Below are 20,452 nucleotides of genomic sequence, written 5' to 3'. Positions count from 1 at the left end.
CCATTTTTCTCGTAAAAAAGCGATAATATTCCGACCGGGAAATCGTTTTTTATTACAAAGAGAGTGAAAGTAAAAGCATGCTATCCCCTCATGCACGAGCCTCAGTCTAATGGCCCTCTGATAGAGCACTTGCCAAACGTGCTAATGTGTTTCAGCCTGGGGATGGAATTAGATCGTTCAGCTTTTTCCCGCCTTCTGAGAGCCCATGGGAGCCGTAGGAAGTGTCACGTCATGCCAGAGATCCCCTGTATTTGTTAGAGATGATCAAGGAGGGCAAGAAATGGTCAGACAGGCCACTTCCTGTAAGGAATCTTCTCAGGTTTTGGCCTGCCAAATGAGTTCTGTTATACTCACAGACACCATTCAAACAGTTTTAGAAACTTTAGGGTGTTTTCTATCCAAAGCCAATAATTATATGCATATTCTAGTTACTGGGCAGGAGTAGTAACCAGATTAAATCGGGTACGTTTTTTATCCGGCCGTGCAAATACTGCACCCTTGCCCCAACAGGTTAAACAATGCCACTTTATATAATGTTTACATACCCTACATTACTCAGAAATGTGCTTCCTGCAACTCAAACTCTAAAAAGTTCTGGGACATTGTAAAGTCCATGGAGAATAAGAACACCTCCTCCCAACTGCCCACTGCTCTGAGGATAGGAAACTCTGTCACCACCGATAAGCCCACTATAATTGAGAATTTCAATAAGCATTTTTCTACGGCTGGCCATGCTTTCCACCTAACTACCCCTACTGCATTCAACAGCACTGCACCCCCCACAGCTACTCGCCCAAGCCTCCCCATTTCTCCTTCTCCCAAATCCATTCAGCTGATGTTCTGAAAGAGCTGCAAAATCTGGACCCCTACAAATCAAATAAAATACTGAGAACTGGAAGGAAAGATGACCAAAGGAGGAATTGGTTTTGGGGGTGACCAGTGAGGTATACCTGCTGGAGCGTATGCTACGAGTGGGTGCTGCTATGGTGACCAGCGAGCTGAGATAAGGGGGGACTTTACCTAGCAGGGTCTTGTAGATGACCTGGAGCCAGTGGGTTTGGTGACGAATATGAAGCGAGGGCCAGCCAACGAGAGCATACAGGTCGCAGTGGTGGGTAGTATATGGGGCTTTGGTGACAAAACGGATGGCACTGTGATAGACTGCATCCAATTTGCTGAGTAGAGTGTTGGAGGCTATTTTGTAAATGACATCGCCGAAGTCAAGGATCGGCAGGATGGTCAGTTTTACGAGGGTATGTTTGGCGGCATGAGTGAAGGATGCTTTGTTGCAAAATAGGACGCAGATTCTAGATTTAATTTTGGATTGGAGATGCTTAATGGAAGGAGAGTTTACAGTCTAACCAGACACCCAGGTATTTGTAGTTGTCCACAAATTCTAGGTCAGAACCGTCCAGAGTAATGATGCTGGACGGGCGGGCAGGTGCGGGCAGCAATCGGTTGAAAAGCATGCATTTAGTTTTACTTGCATTTAAGAGCAGTTGGAGGCCACGGAAGGAGAGTTGTATGGCATTGAAGCTCGTCTGGAGGTTAGTTAACACAGTGTCCAAAGAAGGGCCAGAAGTATACAGAATGGTGTTGTCTGCGTAGAGGTGGATCAGAGAATCACCAGCAGCAAGAGCGAAATCATTGATGTATACAGAGAAGAGAGTCGGCCCGAGAATTGAACCCTGTGGCACCCCCATAGAGACTGCCAGAGGTCCGGATTTGGGTGAAGGAGAAGCTGGGGAGTCTTGGGCAAGTAGCTGCGGGGGCTGCGGAGCTGTTGGCCGGGGTTGGGGTAGCCAGGAGGAAAGCATGGCCAGCCATAGAGAAATGCTTGTTGAAATGTTTGATTATTGTGGATTTATCTGTGGTGACAGTGTTACCTAACCTCAGTGCAGTGGGCAGCTGGGAGGAGGTGCTCTTATTCTCCATGGACTTTACAGTGTCCCAAAACGTTTTGGAGTTAGAGCTACAGGATGAAAATTTCTGTTTGAAAAAGCTAGCCTTTGCTTTCCTGACTGACTGTGTGTATTGGTTCCTGACTTCCCTGAACAATTGCATATCGCGGGGTCTATTCGATGCTATTGCAGTCCGCCACAGGATGTTTTTGTGCTGGTCAAGAGCAGTCAGGTCTGGAGTGAACCAAGGGTTATATCTGTTCTTAGTTCTACGCTTTTTGAAAGGGGCGTGCTTATTTAAGTTGGTAAGGAAATTAATATTTTTAGGAACGACCGGGCATCCTCGACTGATGGGATGAGGTGAATATCCTTCCAGGATACCCCGGCCAGGTCGATTAGAAAGGCCTGCTCGCTGAAGTGTTTTAGGGAGCGTCTGACAGTGATGAGGGGTGGTCGTTTGACCGCTGACCCATTACGGATGCAGGCAATGAGGCAGTGATCGCTGAGATCCTGATTGAAAACAGCAGAGGTATATTTAGAGGGCAAGTTGGTCAGGATAATATCTATGAGGATGCCCATGTTTACGGATTTAGGGTTGTACCTGGTGGGTTCCTTGATAATTTGTGTGAGATTGAGGGCATCTAGCTTAGATTGTATGACGGCCGGGGTGTTAAGCATGCAGTGGGGCAAAAAAATACTTATTTTCCACCATAATTTGCAAATAAATTCATTAAAAATCCTACAATGTGATTTTCTGGATTTTGTCTGTCATAGTTGACGTGTACCTATGATGAAAATTACAGGCCTCTCTCATCTTTTTAAGTGGGAGAACTTGCACAATTGGTGGCTGACTAAATACTTTTTTGCCCCACTATATCCCAGTTTAGGTCACCTAACAGAACGAACTCTGAAGATAGCTGGGGGGAAATCACATATGGTGTCCAGGGCACAGCTGGGAGCTGGGGGGGGGGGGTCTATAACAGGTGGCAAAAGTGAGAGACTTATTTCTGGAGAGATTATTTTTTTTAAAATGATTAGCCCAAGCCCCATACGATATTTAAAGTCCGAGGGGTATTCAGGTCATCCCCATAACAACCAACGGGCATAGCGTCATCTGCAGCTTTTTGTCCAGTGAGCTGAGAATTTGCCAAAGTCCATTGGCCAACCATGTTGAGAGCAGAGCAGACTGAGCATTCAACAGACCTCCCCCTACCCATATAGGGATGGGCAACTCCAGTCCTCGTGGACCAACTCCAGTCCTCCCCCCATCCCTAGCAAACAAAGCTGATTTGAAACTCATTTGTATTTTGTGACCTGTTGAATATTGGAGATCTGTTAGCTGGGGTCTGGAGTCAGGACAATAGGCAGATGGGTCACAACCCCGGTTTTTGGAAAGGGCTGTCTGTTATAACTGAAGCTATAATGATGAAGAGGGTCTGTCCGTAGCCAACTGTCTGACTAGTGGACCTTCCCCTGACGGAGCTGTCCTGAACACATCCAGGCCCATATCTGCTTTCCATACTGAGCCTGTTATGTCATGACTCTTCCTCTCTCTCCTCCTCTCTCCCCACAGCCCTGACAGGAAAGATCCTCCACTCCATCTCAGCAGCAGGTTTTGAGATCTCAGCCCTGCAGATGGTAAGTAGCCTACATAGTCGGTCATCATAGTCAAATCTGTGCCATGCCGCAGGGACCCACGGGGGATGATGATGGCGTTACTCTGTTTAGACCCACGGGTGGTGATGATGGCGTTAACCTGTTTTTACCCACGGGTGATGATGATGGCGTTACTCTGTTTAAACCCACGGGTGGTGATTGATGGCGTTAACCTGTTTAGACCCACGGGTGATGATGATGATGATGATGGCATTAACCTGGTTTGACCCACGGGTGATGATGATGATGATGGCGTTAACCTGTTTAAACCCACGGGTGATGATGATGATGGTGTTACCCTGTTTAGACCCACGGGTGGTGATGATGGCGTTAACCTGTTTTTACCCACGGGTGATGATGATGATGATGATGATGGCATTAACCTGTTTTGACCCACGGGTGATGATGATGATGGCGTTATCCTGTTTAGACCCACGGGTGATGATGATGATGGTGTTACCCTGTTTAGACCCACGGATGATGATGATGGCGTTAACCTGTTTAAACCCACGGATGATGATGATGGCGTTAACCTGTTTAGACCCACGGGTGATGATGATGATGGTGTTACCCTGTTTTGACCCACGGGTGATGATGATGATGGCGTTAACCTGTTTAGACCCACGGGTGATGATGATGGCGTTAACCTGTTTAGACCCACGGGTGATGATGATGATGGTGTTACCCTGTTTAGACCCACGGGTGATGATGATGATGATGGCGTTACCCTGTTTAGACCCACGGGGGATGATGATGATGATGGCGTTAACCTGTTTAGAGAATGGATTGTAGTTTCTACAACAGGTTGGTCGAAACAATCATTGTGATTGGTTGAGATGCGTTCTAAGCCATACAAAAAAAAAAAAATGTTTAGCACGGGTAAGCCTATGACGCAAAAAACGGCCATCTTGTTTTCTGTTCCGTCTGAGAAATCCCTGCACGTCTATTGTTCCATCAGCCCAGCCAGCCAATTCATTAACATGATCTCCACTGTCCTATTGAGAATGAACGTGTCAGGAAGAGAATGACATATTTTCTCAGCCAGTCCAAATCACAAATCGGCATAATTTTTTAAATATATATACAAAGAAATGTCAATAGAAAACAGATAAAAACGACATGAAATGCAGCTACTTTGCTGTTATTCTGGCTACACTGTTTGACCTGACTGTGTTAGCCGTGGTTGGCTAGCTAGCTAGCTAGCAAGGGGATAAGAGCGTTGCCAGCCGGTATGGCAATGGAACATGTTTAGAACAAACTACTGGTTCTGGTCCATAGATACAGAACAAAAAGACTGAACGTCTGGGTCGCATCTCTGGCAACTAACCCGATAGAATGAACGGCCAGACGGCTTGCCTAGCAACCATATATATGTCCGGACTAGGCCTATAAATTTCATTGAGGGATGAAATAGTAGCTTATTAGTACATTTATCAAAGTAACATTGCTTAGCACGCCCTCTCGTGTACAATTGCTTTAAGACAACATGACCAAAGGGTTAGACCTGTTTAGATAATGGATTGTAGTGGACAACGTGACACAGCTTCAATGCCATACAACTCTCCTTCCGTGGCCTCCAACTGCTCCTAAACGCAGAGTGGTGCTGGAGCAGCTATAGATGTGTAGAGTGATGCTGGAGCAGCTATAGATGTGTAGAGTGATGCTGGAGCAGCTATAGATGTGTAGAGTGATGCTGGAGCAGCTATAGATGTGTAGAGTGATGCTGGAGCAGCTATAGATGTGTAGAGTGATGCTGGAGCAGCTACCTGCTGGATGTGTAGAGTGATGCTGGAGCAGCTATAGATGTGTAGAGTGATGCTGGAGCAGCTATCTGCTGGGTGTGTAGAGTGATGCTGGAGCAGCTATCTGCTAGATGTGTAGAGTGATGCTGGAGCAGCTATCTGCTGGGTGTGTAGAGTGATGCTGGAGCAGCTATCTGCTAGATGTGTAGAGTGATGCTGGAGCAGCTATCTGCTGGATGTGTAGAGTGATGCTGGAGCAGCTATCTGCTGGGTGTGTAGAGTGATGCTGGAGCAGCTATCTGCTAGATGTGTAGAGTGATGCTGGAGCAGCTATAGATGTGTAGAGTGATGCTGGAGCAGCTATAGATGTGTGGAGTGATGCTGGAGCAGCTATAGATGTGTGGAGTGATGCTGGAGCAGCTATAGATGTGTAGAGTGATGCTGGAGCAGCTATAGGTGTGTAGAGTGATGCTGGAGCAGCTATAGATGTGTGGAGTGATGCTGGAGCAGCTATAGATGTGTGGAGTGATGCTGGAGCAGCTATAGATGTGTAGAGTGATGCTGGAGAAGCTATAGATGTGTAGAGTGATGCTGGAGCAGCTATAGATGTGTAGAGTGATGCTGGAGAAGCTATAGATGTGTAGAGTGATGCTGGAGCAGCTATAGACTATGGCACTTCAGTAAAAACATAATTTGATGTGCGGGACTTTCTTTTATACAATGCACGTTTTCATTGCTTGCTAGTAAATAAATTAATCAAGTCTTCTTTAAAAAAAAATGTTTGATGTGTCTGATTATTCATTCATTATTCAACAGCAGTGGACAAGGTTGTTCTGGCTCTGAGGACTGAAAATGTTGTGTCAAACTGACGATGGGCCAATCCTCTCCACCCTAACCCTAATCAATACTCATCAGGCCCGGTCCTGGCCGATGTCAAATCAAATGTTATTGGTCACATGGTTAGCAGATGTTATTGGTCACATGGTTAGCAGATGTTATTGGTCCACACACATGGTCGCAAAGAAAGAGTCCTATTGGTAGATGGGTAAATAAACAGACATTGAATATCCCTTTGATGGTGTATCAATACACCCAGCCACTACAAAGATACAGATGTCCTTCCTAACTCAGTTGCTGGAGAAGAAGGAAACTTGTTAGGGATTTCACCATGAGACCAATGGTGACTTTTTAAAACAGTTACAGAGTTTAATGGCTGTGATGGGAGAAAACTGAGGATGGATCAACAACATTGTAGTTACTCCACAATACTAATCTACTTGACAGAGTGAAAATAAGGAAGCCTGTACAGAATTAAAATATTCCCAAACATACATCCTGTTTGCAATAAGGCACGTAAGTAAAACTAAAAGGAAATTAACTTTATGAGTGGGTTGCGCAACATGGATTAACTCTTAAACAAGATTAAATCAAGGTTTATCTCCTAATCCTGTTGCACCAAATTTTAAACCTAGTTTTAAATTAATCCTAGTTAAATTAAATCCTTCCTCTAATCTAAATTGAGTTTTCACTTTAAACCTACATTAATTTGAAACATGTTGCTCAATGAATAAAAAAAGAGATATATATATATATATATATATTCATTTAGATTGGAGATTAATTCTAACCTACCACTTGAGGTGGTTGAACTGATAAAATGGCAGCATATCTACTGTGGAGAGACCAAAACGAGTTCCTCAGAGAATCATTAGAGTCAGGTTGAATCCTGTTGAGTTTTAATGATAATTAACTCATTATTAGTAGGCTATTTACTTGCTCATTTTGTACACCAACTGAATTGGGGCTTATGATTATGCCCAGCCTTGGTACGAATGATGATGTTATGTAACATGCTGTAAAGGGCCTGATAACAGTAACATTGTAGTGATATATTTTTTTTTAACATTTTAGTCATTTAGCAGACGCTTTTATCCAGAGCGACTTACAGTAGTGAATGCATACATTTCTTCTTTTAAAAAAAATATTTTATTTTTATTTTTCTCTCCGTACTGGTCCCCCGTGGGAATCGAACCCACAACCCTGGCGTTGCAAACACCATGCTCTACCAACTGAGCCACACGGGACTGTGTGAAGTTGCATTTACGTCAGTTTTACCAGTTTATTTACGCTTACTAAATATGAATGGTTAAGTAGTCCGTCGTCGTCGTCATAGGGGTTATGGAAAGGGGCAAACTGCTGGGGGAATCATATCTTCTGGGAGAGAGGATCAGTTCCGTTGGACGGAGGCCCCACTCTGGTCTGAAATAGCCCCCCCTCTTCTGCCGCATCCTTTTTGGCTTTCGCTTTAAAAAAAAAAAGTTTCCCAGCACGCTTTCATCCCATTTGGGTCCCTCTTCTCTTTAAATCCGTGTCGATTCATTAAATCTGTCGCATAAAATGGCCCAGGTGTCTTCCTTCTTTTTGACAGTGGTGTTGTCTGTGTTTTTATCCTCCAGTAACAGTTACGGAGAGAGGGAGAGAGGGAGGGAGGGAGGGAGAGGGAGGGAGAGGTGGGAGAGAGGGAGGGTGAGGGAGGGAGAGAGCTTCTCCTTCTCCCCTGCCTCCCTCTCCCTCCCTCCCTCCCTCCCTCCCTCCCTCCCTCCCTCCCTCCCTCCCTCCCTCCCTCTCCCTCCCTCTCTCCCTCCCTCTCCCTCCCTCTCCCTCCCTCTCGCCATCCTAAATTCCTCCATCGGCTCTGACAATTGTTTTTTTTTTCTTTTCATAAGCGGAGACATTTGAACTTTTTTTCTGAAGTGTCCGTGATCAGGTGGCTAGCGGATAAATAATTAATGGCTAAATAGCGTTAAGTAATGACAATAATAAATAATATTATAAATATTTTATAAACTAGCTAGCTACAGTAGCTAACGTTAGCTAATAAATGAGTTTTCTGTTTAGTACTGGTAAATAAGGTATTTTATTTCAAATCAGCCTCAAAGCTCATCACTAAGCTAAGGATCCTGGGACTAAACACCTCCCTCTACAACTGGATCCTGGACTTCCTGACGGGCCGCCCCCAGGTGGTTAAGGGTAGGCAACAACACATCTGCCACACTGATCCTCAACACGGGGGCCCCTCAGAGGTGCGTGCTCAGTCCCCTCCTGTACTCCCTGTTCACTCATGACTGCACGGCCAGGCAGCACTCCAACACCATCATTAAGTTTGCTGACGACACAACAGTGGTAGGCCTGATCACCGACAACGACGAGACAGCCTATAGGGAGGAGGTCAGAGACCTGGCGGTGTGGTGCCAGGACAACAACCTCTCCCTCAACGTGATCAAGACAAAAGAGATGATTGTAGACTACAGGAAAAAGAGGACCGAGCACGCCCCTTTCCTCATCGACGGGGCTGTAGTGGAGCAGGTTGACAGCTTCAAGTTCCTTGGCGTCCACATCACCAACAAACTAACATGGTCCAAGCACAACGACACAGTCGTGAAGAGGTTCTAGAGCTGCACCATCGAGAGCATCCTGACGGGTTGCATCACTGCCTGGTACGGCAACTGCTCGATCTCCGACCGCAAGGCACTACAGAGGGTAGTGCGAACGGCCCAGTACATCACTGGGGCCAAGCTTCCTGCCATCTAGGACCTCTATACAGGACGGTGTTAGAGGAAGGCCCTAAAAATTGTCAAACACTCCAGCCAGTCATAGACTGTTCTCTCTGCTACCACATGGCAAGCGGTACCGGAGCACCAAGTCTAGGTCCAAGAAGCTTCTAAACAGCTTCTACCCCCAAGCCATAAGACTCCTGAATATCTAATCAAATGGCTACCCAGAATATTTGCATTGCCCCCCCCCCCCATCTTTTACATTGCTGCTACTCTCTGTTGTTATCATCTATGCATAGTCACTTTAATAACTCTACCTACATGTACATATTACTTCAACTAACCGATGCCCCCACATATTGACTCTGTACCGGCACCCCCTTGTATATAATGTTATTTTTTTTTGTATATTTTGACTGCTCCTCCTTAATTACTTGTTACTTTTATTTCTTATTCTTACTCATATATGTATTTTAAAACTACATTGCTGGTTAAGGGCTCGTAGGTAAGCATTTCACTGTAAGGTCTACTACACCTGTTGTATTCAGCATTTCACTGTGAGGTCTACTACACCTGTTGTATTCAGCGTTTCACTGTGAGGTCTACTACACCTGTTGTATTCAGCGTTTCACTGTGAGGTCTACTACACCTGTTCTATTCAGCATTTCACTGTGAGGTCTACTACACCTGTTGTATTCAGCATTTCACTGTAAGGTCTACTACACCTGTTGTATTCAGCATTTCACTGTGAGGTCTACTACACCTGTTGTATTCAGCATTTCACTGTGAGGTCTACTACACCTGTTGTATTCAGCATTTCACTGTAAGGTCTACACCTGTTGTATTCAGCATTTCACTGTGAGGTCTACACCTGTTGTATTCAGCATTTCACTGTGAGGTCTACTACACCTGTTGTATTCAGCATTTCACTGTGAGGTCTACTACACCTGTTGTATTCAGCATTTCACTGTGAGGTCTACTACACCTGTTGTATTCAGCATTTCACTGTGAGGTCTACTACACCTGTTGTATTCAGCATTTCACTGTGAGGTCTACTACACCTGTTGTATTCAGCATTTCACTGTGAGGTCTACTACACCTGTTGTATTCAGCATTTCACTGTGAGGTCTACTACACCTGTTGTATTCAGCATTTCACTGTAAGGTCTACTACACCTGTTGTATTCAGCATTTCACTGTGAGGTCTACTACACCTGTTGTATTCAGCATTTCACTGTGAGGTCTACTACACCTGTTGTATTCAGCATTTCACTGTGAGGTCTACTACACCTGTTGTATTCAGCATTTCACTGTGAGGTCTACTACACCTGTTGTATTCAGCATTTCACTGTGAGGTCTACTACACCTGTTGTATTCAGCATTTCACTGTGAGGTCTACTACACCTGTTGTATTCAGCATTTCACTGTGAGGTCTACTACACCTGTTGTATTCAGCATTTCACTGTGAGGTCTACTACACCTGTTGTATTCAGCATTTCACTGTGAGGTCTACTACACCTGTTGTATTCAGCATTTCACTGTGAGGTCTACTACACCTGTTGTATTCAGCATTTCACTGTAAGGTCTACTACACCTGTTGTATTCAGCATTTCACTGTGAGGTCTACTACACCTGTTGTATTCAGCATTTCACTGTGAGGTCTACTACACCTGTTGTAGTCAGCATTTCACTGTGAGGTCTACTACACCTGTTGTAGTCAGCATTTCACTGTGAGGTCTACCTACACCTGTTGTATTCAGCATTTCACTGTGAGGTCTACTACACCTGTTGTATTCAGCATTTCACTGTGAGGTCTACCTACACCTGTTGTATTCAGCATTTCACTGTGAGGTCTACTACACCTGTTGTATTCAGCATTTCACTGTAAGGTCTACTACACCTGTTGTATTCAGCATTTCACTGTGAGGTCTACTACACCTGTTGTATTCAGCATTTCACTGTAAGGTCTACTACACCTGTTGTATTCAGCATTTCACTGTAAGGTCTACTACACCTGTTGTATTCAGCATTTCACTGTGAGGTCTACTACACCTGTTGTATTCAGCATTTCACTGTAAGGTCTACTACACCTGTTGTATTCAGCATTTCACTGTGAGGTCTACTACACCTGTTGTATTCAGCATTTCACTGTGAGGTCTACTACACCTGTTGTATTCAGCATTTCACTGTGAGGTCTACTACACCTGTTGTATTCAGCATTTCACTGTGAGGTCTACTACACCTGTTGTATTCAGCATTTCACTGTAAGGTCTACTACACCTGTTGTATTCAGCATTTCACTGTGAGGTCTACACCACCTGTTGTATTCAGCATTTCACCTGTTGTATTCGGCGTATGTGACTAATAAAATGTGATTTAATTTAATCTGGTAAAAGGCGTGTTTTCAGTAGGTTAGGCTACATTACGTCTCTCATTACGGCATCCTCTCTGTGAAGAACATATGTCAACGCCATTGAATGGCCCCAACAGCAGGTTCTGGTACTTTATGCAAATATTTAAAAACAAAATGGCAGAAAACCCATCTGACTTTGTTTGAATGGTCGAAATAGGATCTGTATTAAAAAAAAAAAAAAATCTAAGATTATATATTCAACAACAATAAAAAAAATGGCGGTGATCGTGTACATTGGCATAGCCAATTACCGTAACCTCAAATTCCAAGTCCGTCACAGCCCTAATGGTATTATAAACCAACTCATCTGCAGTCTGACCTGCGGCGTCATAGACATGTTCATCCCTTGTCAACCATCTGGTTTTGTAAATGCATGAATGTGTGAAGCTCTGAGAGAGGCAGGGAGTTCTAGATCTTTCTAGTAGGAATTGGTGTGGCTGTAAGAAACGCTGAAACAAAATGTCCTCTACAGATAAAGATCATGACCAGTGTTAAACTCATTTAACTATGTAAACGTTACCATATTTACCACTCCACATTCACACAAGTCATTTGAAAAGGATCTCAAGTGACACATTTCTACGTTTCACTTCAACTCAAATCAAGTCCGTTTTTTTTTTGGTGATTTATTTTTTTGTATATGTTTGAGATGCCAGTCAGTTACTAATTTGTACAGTTCTGACTTCTCTACTCACAGTTTAACATGGACCGGGCCAATGCAGAGGAATTCCTGGAAGTTTACAAAGGAGTTGTGACCGAGTACCCTGTGAGTATGAAAGACTTTTGACATTTCAACACAGTTTCCAAGTGTTAACTATGTAAATATGCTAATTATTCATACCACTGTGTGAAGTCACACCTTTGCACAAGCACACAGGCAATTTATATTCTAGTATAAACTGGGTGGTTCGAGCCCTGAATGCTGACAGCCATATCAGACCGTATACCACATGCTGAGGCAATGTCTATTTTATCTTAAATGCTGTTTTACTCACTTGATACATGGTAGTTATACAGAGAATGAATATACTTTAGCTCTGGTAGACATTTTGGATATATATCCTTCCCATTCTCACCCCTGGAAGTCTGTCTGTAGCCAGAGGTGTTGAAGGGTAGGAGACCTTGTCCGTTGCTTTGGAAACCAAACACATCACCATTTAGACTGCTGTCATCTGATCTCTGTTCCTAGATGCAGATTGTGTTCCCAAACAGGGTGGGAAATTAACACCAGACAAATGCTGGTAGATTTAAGCATTGGCTGGTAGAATGTCTATTCTTACCAGCCACATTGGCAGGTGGTCACATAGAGCATCTGGAAGCAGTTCATTTTAACAAATCCAAAGAATGTGGCTGGTGGACCAGAAAGTGCACTACTTTTGACCAGTGCCCATAGGGAATAGGGTGCCATAGGGAATAGGGTGCCATAGGGAATAGGGTACCATAGGGAATAGGGTACCATAGGGAATAGAGCCCATAGGGAATAGGGTGCCATAGGGAATAGGGTACCATAGGGAATAGGGTACCATAGGGAATAGAGCCCATAGGGAATAGGGCGCCATGGGGAATAGGGTGCCATGGGGAATAGGGTGCCATGGGGAATAGGGTGCCATGGGGAATAGGGTGCCATAGGGAATAGGGTGCCATGGGGAATAGGGTGCCATAGGGAATAGAGCCCATAGGGAATAGGGTGCCATGGGGAATAGGGTGCCATAGGGAATAGAGCCCATAGGGAATAGGGTGCCATGGGGAATAGGGTGCCATAGGGAATAGGGTGCCATAGGGAATAGGGTGCCATGGGGAATAGGGTGCCATAGGGAATAGGGTACCATAGGGAATAGGGCCCATAGGGAATAGGGCGCCATGGGGAATAGGGTGCCATAGGGAATAGGGTACCATAGGGAATAGAGCCCATGGGGAATAGGGTGCCATGGGGAATAGGGTGCCATAGGGAATAGGGCGCCATGGGGAATAGGGCGCCATGGGGAATAGGGTGCCATAGGGAATAGGGTGCCATGGGGAATAGGGTGCCATGGGGAATAGGGTGCCATAGGGAATAGGGTGCCATGGGGAATAGGGTGCCATGGGGAATAGGGTGCCATAGGGAATAGGGTGCCATAGGGAATAGGGTACCATAGGGAATAGGGCCCATAGGGAATAGGGCGCCATGGGGAATAGGGTGCCATAGGGAATAGGGTACCATAGGGAATAGAGCCCATGGGGAATAGGGTGCCATGGGGAATAGGGTGCCATAGGGAATAGGGTGCCATAGGGAATAGGGCGCCATGGGGAATAGGGTGCCATAGGGAATAGGGTGCCATGGGGAATAGGGTGCCATGGGGAATAGGGTGCCATGGGGAATAGGGTGCCATGGGGAATAGGGTGCCATGGGGAATAGGGTGCCATGGGGAATAGGGTGCCATGGGGAATAGGGTGCCATGGGGAATAGGGTGCCATGGGGAATAGAGCCCATAGGGAATAGGGTGCCATGGGGAATAGGGTGCCATAGGGAATAGGGTGCCATAGGGAATAGGGTGCCATAGGGAATAGGGTGCCATAGGGAATAGGGTGCCATGGGGAATAGGGTGCCATGGGGAATAGGGTGCCATAGGGAATAGGGTGCCATAGGGAATAGGGTGCCATAGGGAATAGGGTGCCATAGGGGATTGGGTATCATGGGGAATAGGGTACCATGGGGGAATAGGGTACCATGGGGAATAGGGTACCATAGGGAATAGAGCCCATAGAGAATAGGGCGCCATGGGGGAATAGGGTACCATAGGGAATAGAGCCCATAGAGAATAGGGCGCCATAGGGGATTGGGTCCCATGGGTAATAGGGTACCATAGGGAATAGGGTACCATGGGGGAATAGGGTACCATGGGGGGAATAGGGTACCATGGGGAATAGAGCCCATAGGGAACAGGGTACCATAGGGAACAGGGTGCCATAGGGAACAGGGTACCATGGGGAATAGAGCCCATAGGGAACAGGGTACCATAGGGAACAGGGTGCCATAGGGAATAGGGTACCATAGGGAACAGGGTACTATTTACTTCTGTCTCATCGTCATCGGTGATCAGGGCTACCCCAGTCGTGTCGTCTGCAAACTTAATGATGGTGTATGAGTTGTGCAGTCGTGTTTGAACAGGGAGTACAGGAGGTGACTAAGCATGCACCCCTGAGGGGACCCCGTGTTGAGGGTCAGCGTGGCGGATGTGTTGTTTCCTACCAATATCACTACCTGGAGGCGGCCCGTCACGAAGTCCAGGATCCAGTTGCAGAGGGAGGGTGTTTAATCCCAGGGTCCTTAGCTTAGTGATGAGCTTGGAGGTCACAGTGGTGTTGAACGCTGAGCTCAAGTCAATGAACAGCATTCTCACGTAGGTGTTAATTTTGTCCAGGGCAGTGTGGAGTGCAATAGAGATTGCGTCATCTGTGGATCTGTTGAGGCGGTACGCGAATTGGAGTGAGTCCAGGGTTTCCGGGTTGATAGTGTTGATATGAGCCATGACCAGCCTTTCAAAGCATTTCATTTCATTTCTACAGATGTGAGCGCTACGGGGCGATAGTCATTTAGACAAGTTACCTTGGCGTTCTTAGGCACAGGGACAATGGTGGTCTGCTTGAAACATGTAGTTACTACAGACTGGGTCAGGCAGAGGTTTAACATGTCAGTGAAGACACTTCCCCAGCTAGTCAGTGTATACTCTGAGTCTGCGTCCTGGTAATCCGTCTGTGAATGTTAACCTGTTTTACAGGTCTTTACTACGGAGAGCGTGATCACACAGTCATCCGGAACAGCAGGTGCTCTCATGCATAGTTCAGTGTTGCTAGCCTCAAAGTGCGCATAGAACGTATTTAACTTGTCGTGTCACTGGACAACTCGCGGCTGGGTTTCCCTGTAATCCGTTATAGTTTGCAAGCCCTGCCACATCCGACGAGTATCAGAGCCGGTGTATTACGATTTGATCTTGGTCCTGTATTGACTCTTTTCCTGTTTGATGGTTCGTCAGAGGGCGTAGCGGGTTTTTTCTTATAAAGTCCGGATTAGTGTCACGCTCATTGAAAGCGGCAAAATGATTAACGCGATCTGCTTTATCTATTTCCTAGTGCACAAGTTGACTGCAGGTATTTATTTAAAAAGTACTAATATTTCAAATTCACTTACCAAAATGCTAACAACTACTAAAGAATCCTCATAGAGAATGCTAACTAAATGCTAACGAGCGCATTGCGAATAAGTAGTGCAAAAAAGGTATTAGGTGAATAATAGGTAAGTAAAGAAATAAAACAACAGTAAAAAGACAGGCTATATACAGTAGAGAGGATATATACAGTAGAGAGGCTATATACAATAGAGAGGCTATAGACAGTAGAGAGGCTATATACAATAGAGAGGCTATAGACAGTAGAGAGGCTATAGACAGTAGAGAGGCTATAGACAGTAGAGAGGCTATATACAGTAGAGAGGCTATATACAATAGAGAGCCTATATACAATAGAGAGGCTATATACAATAGAGAGGCTATAGACAGTAGAGAGGCTATATACAGTAGAGAGGCTATATACAGTAGAGAGGCTATATACAGTAGAGAGGCTATATACAGTAGAGAGGCTATATAACAGTAGAGAGGCTATATAACAGTAGAGAGGCTATATACAGTAGAGAGGTTATATACAGTAGAGAGGCTATATACAGTAGAGAGGCTATATACAGACACCGGTTAGTCAGGCTGATTGAGGTAGTATGTACATGTAGATATGGTTAAAGTGACACAATGCAGATAGCCCGGGTTAGCCAATGTGCGGGAGCACTGGTTGTTCGGGCCAATTTAAGTACTATGTACATGAATGTATAGTTAAAGTGACTATGCATATATGATAAACAGAGAGTAGCAGCAGCGTAAAAAGAGGGGTTGGGGGGGCACACAATACAAATAGTCCGGGTAACCATTTGGTTACCTGTTCAGGAGTCTTATGGCTTGGGGGTAAAAACTGTTGAGAAGCCTTTTTGTCCTAGACTTGGCACTCCGCTACCGCTTGCCATGCGGTAGTAGAGTGCCAGCATCAGTTTGTGGTGGTAAATAGACAGCTTTGAAAAATATAGAAACATAGGATATTACAGTTCTTCAGATCACGTTGATAGGATAGTCTCGAACGGAGCTCATCCAGTTTATTCTCCAGTGATTGCCCGTTTGCCAATAGAACGGAGGGTGGAGGCGATTTATCTGTCTCTTCAGCTATCCAACACGCTGGCCTCTATATCGCCGTCTTCTCATTCTTCGAGTGACAGGGATTTGGGCCTGGTCCACGGTAATCAATGTCTTTCGCCTCCGAGTCATTGATGTAGAAGTCCTCGTCCAAATGGAGGTTAGTGATAGCTGTTGTCTGGTGTTCAGAAGCTCTTTTCAGTCATAGGAAACGATGGCGGAAACATTATGCACAAAAAAAAGTTCAGATCGGCGCAAAGGAAGACACAAAATATCACAATTGTCAGGAGACCGTATAACTTCCGCCATTCCCTCCGGCACCTTTGTACCTGTGTTTTTACACTGCTGCTACTCGCTGTTTATTATCTATGCATAGTCACTTTACAAATGACCTCGACTAAACTTTACCCCTGCACATTGACTCGGTACCGGTACCCCCTGTATATAGTAGCCTCGTTATTGTTATGTAATTTTCTTGTTACTTTTTGGTTTTAGTTTATTTATTTATTTATTGATTTTCACTTTAGTTTATTTAGTAAATATTTTCTTAACTCTATTTCTTGAACTGCACACTGTTGGTTAGAGCCTGTAAGTAAGCATTTCACTGTTGTATTTCACCATGTGACAAATACAATTTCAGTGCACAGACTTGTGCCTGTTTTAAACCCATCAAAAGGAGCCTGTGAGAGCTTCCTCAGAGCAGCCGTGATTTGGTTAACAGGCTGGTGGGTCTAGGGAGCCCACTACAGCCATAGCCCCAGCATCAGGCTCAGCCAGTCTCGCTGTCTTGTTGCCATGGTTTCCTTCTCTGCTCCTACCTACCTCCCTCTATCTCTCACACTTTCTTTCTTTCTCCCCCTCTATCTCTTTCCCCCTCTCTCTCGCTGTCATCCTCAGCTCCTACCTACCTGTCTGTGAGGCTCTCCTTCTCAGCTCCTACCTACCTGTCTGTGAGGCTCTCTCTCCTTCTCAGCTCCTGCCTACCTGTCTGTGAGGCTCTCTCTCTCCTTCTCAGCTCCTACCTACCTGTCTGTGAGGCTCTCTCTCCTTCTCAGCTCCTACCTACCTGTCTGTGAGGCTCTCTCTCCTTCTCAGCTCCTACCTACCTGTCTGTGAGGCTCTCTCTCCTTCTCAGCTCCTGCCTACCTGTCTGTGAGGCTCTCTCTCTCCTTCTCAGCTCCTACCTACCTGTCTGTGAGGCTCTCTCTCCTTCTCAGCTCCTACCTACCTGTCTGTGAGGCTCTCTCTCTCCTTCTCAGCTCCTACCTACCTGTCTGTGAGGCTCTCTCTTCTTCTCAGCTCCTACCTACCTGTCTGTGAGGCTCTCTCTCTCTCTCTCTCTCCTTCTCAGCTCCTGCCTACCTGTCTGTGAGGCTCTCTCTCTCTCACAACGTGCCTCAAGCCACCCTATTTAAACATTAAATATGCATGTTTTGATATGGTTGAAATAGATTTTATACATATTAGTTGCGTTCAAGGTATTTTTGCCTCCTTACCGGCAATCCACGCTTTAGTGGTGTGGCTCAAAAGCAGACTATATATGGCCAATAGCAAGCCACTTCCACCAAACGCTAAACTATGGAAGTCAATGTAACTCCAATGCAGCTAAGCTAACTGTTGTGAGTCTTTGTAACAGAACATGGTGGCAGAGCTTTGTTCTGGACCATGCATGGCCCTGGAGATCAGAGGGACTGATGCACCGAAGACATTCAGGGAGTTCTGTGGACCAGCTGATCCGGTGAGTTGTTTTTCCACATCATCATCATCCACATGTTCTGCTCCCTGGGCTTTTACACGTGTAACTCAACAATGGGATACACGTCAAGTATTTAGCAACTCTAGTTAGCATTGGCTACCTCTAACTAGCATGTTAGCAGATAGCCACAGACTTCCAGTCGTTGCTCTAACGATAGTTAGCATTGGCTACCTCTAACTAGCATGTTAGCAGATATCCACAGACTTCCAGTCGTTGCTCTAACGATAGTTAGCATTGGCTACCTCTAACTAGCATGTTAGCAGATATCCACAGACTTCCAGTCGTTGCACTAACGATAGTTAGCATTGGCTACCTCTAACTAGCATGTTAGCAGATAGCCACAGACTTCCAGTCATTGCACTGATGATAGTTAGCATTGGCTACCTCTAACTAGCGTTAGCGCAATGACTGGAAGTCTATGTTTATCTATTAGCATGTTAGCAGATAGCCACAGCTATTGACTTGAGAAACTACCTCAAACTTCTTTCATACTGGACATGAACTTGTGGAATCTCTTTTAATAGATGCATCATTACAATTACAGCTTAGTATCATCATTATGGCAGTTCTCAAGTTCTCAGTTCTCAAGTTCTCAGTTCTTTTAATAGATGCATCATTACAATTACAGCTTAGTATCATCATTATGGCAGTTCTCAAAAGTGTGGGTTCTGCCGTACCAGTGTTGGTGTGGTTCTGCCGTACCAGTGTTGGTGTGGTTCTGCCGTACCGGGTTCTGCCGTACCAGTGTTAGTGTGGTTCTGCCGTACCAGTGTTAGTGTGGGTTCTCCCGTACCAGTGTTAGTGTGGTTCTGCCGTACCAGTGTTAGTGTGGTTCTGCCGTACCAGTGTTAGTGTGGTTCTGCCGTACCGGGTTCTGCCGTACCAGTGTTAGTGTGGGTTCTGCCGTACCAGTGTTAGTGTGGTTCTGCCGTACCAGTGTTAGTGTGGTTCTGCCGTACCAGTGTTAGTGTGGTTCTGCCGTACCAGTGTTAGTGTGGGTTCTCCCGTACCAGTGTTAGTGTGGGTTCTGCCGTACCAGTGTTAGTGTGGGTTCTGCCGTACCAGTGTTAGTGTGGTTCTGCCGTACCGGGTTCTGCCGTACCAGTGTTGGTGTGGTTCTCCCGTACCAGTGTTAGTGTGGTTCTGCCGTACCAGTGTTAGTGTGGTTCTGCCGTACCAGTGTTAGTGTGGTTCTGCCGTACCAGTGTTAGTGTGGGTTCTGCCGTACCAGTGTTAGTGTGGGTTCTCCCGTACCAGTGTTAGTGTGGGTTCTGCCGTACCAGTGTTAGTGTGGGTTCTGCCGTACCAGTGTTAGTGTGGGTTCTGCCGTACCAGTGTTAGTGTGGTTCTGCCGTACCAGTGTTAGTGTGGTTCTGCCGTACCAGTGTTAGTGTGGTTCTGCCGTACCAGTGTTAGTGTGGTTCTGCCGTACCAGTGTTAGTGTGGTTCTGCCAAACCACGTTTTGAAAATTATGCTGATATAGAGCCCCACAGTATGAGTCATAATACCCATAAAACCTAGCGGTCAAACAAGGAAATGGTTCCAATTGTTTTTCCACCAGTCATTTTTCCCCATAGGGGATTTTAGAAACACTTCAAATAAGGGCTGTGTTTCGTGTAGTCTTTCCCTGGCATGAAGGTTTGAAAAGTGCAAATCAATCCCAGAACAACAACAAAGGACCTTGTGAAGATGCTGGAGGAAACAGGTACAAAAGTATCTATATCCACAGTTAAACGAGTCCTATATCGACATAACCTGAAAGGCCGCTCAGCAAGGAAGAAGCCACTGCTCCAAAACCGCCATAAAAAAGCCAGACTACGGTTTGCAACTGCACATGGAGACAAAGATCGTACTTTTTGGAGAAATGTCCTCTGGGCTGATTAAATAAAAATAGAACTGTTTGGCCATAATGACCATCGTTATGTTTGGAGGAAAAAGTGGGATGCTTGCAAGCCGAAGAACACCATCCCAGCCGTGAAGCACGGGGGTGGCAGCATCATGTTGTGGGCGTGCTTTGCTGCAGGAGGGACTGGTGCACTTCACAAAATAGATGGCATCATGAGGTAGGAAAATTATGTGGATATATTGAAGCAACATCTCAAGACATCAGTCAGGAAGTTAAAGCTTGGTCGCAAATGGGTCTTCCAAATGGACAATGACCCCAAGCATACTTCTAAAGTTGTGGCAAAATGGCTTAAGGACATCAAAGTCAAGGTATTG

The 20,452-nt window shown here is 45.4% G+C and overlaps 1 protein-coding gene across 3 annotated transcripts in view; it reads left to right on the top strand.

Moving 5' to 3' along the window:
- nme7 (NME/NM23 family member 7) overlaps window positions 1–20,452 on the top strand; it is a 102,128-nt gene that overhangs the window by 47,061 nt on the left and 34,615 nt on the right. For all 3 annotated transcript variants that reach the window (XM_045696635.1, XM_045696636.1, NM_001141095.1), the window contains 3 exons: window positions 3,475–3,539; window positions 11,963–12,031; window positions 18,112–18,213. In XM_045696635.1, the coding sequence (XP_045552591.1) occupies window positions 3,475–3,539; window positions 11,963–12,031; window positions 18,112–18,213 (236 nt within the window). The remainder of the gene's footprint in view (window positions 1–3,474; window positions 3,540–11,962; window positions 12,032–18,111; window positions 18,214–20,452) is intronic.

This window comes from Salmo salar, chromosome ssa16 (genome assembly GCF_905237065.1).
Source record: "Salmo salar chromosome ssa16, Ssal_v3.1, whole genome shotgun sequence".
Taxonomy (NCBI): domain Eukaryota; kingdom Metazoa; phylum Chordata; class Actinopteri; order Salmoniformes; family Salmonidae; genus Salmo; species Salmo salar.
This window is presented reverse-complemented; position numbering and strand designations above follow the sequence as displayed.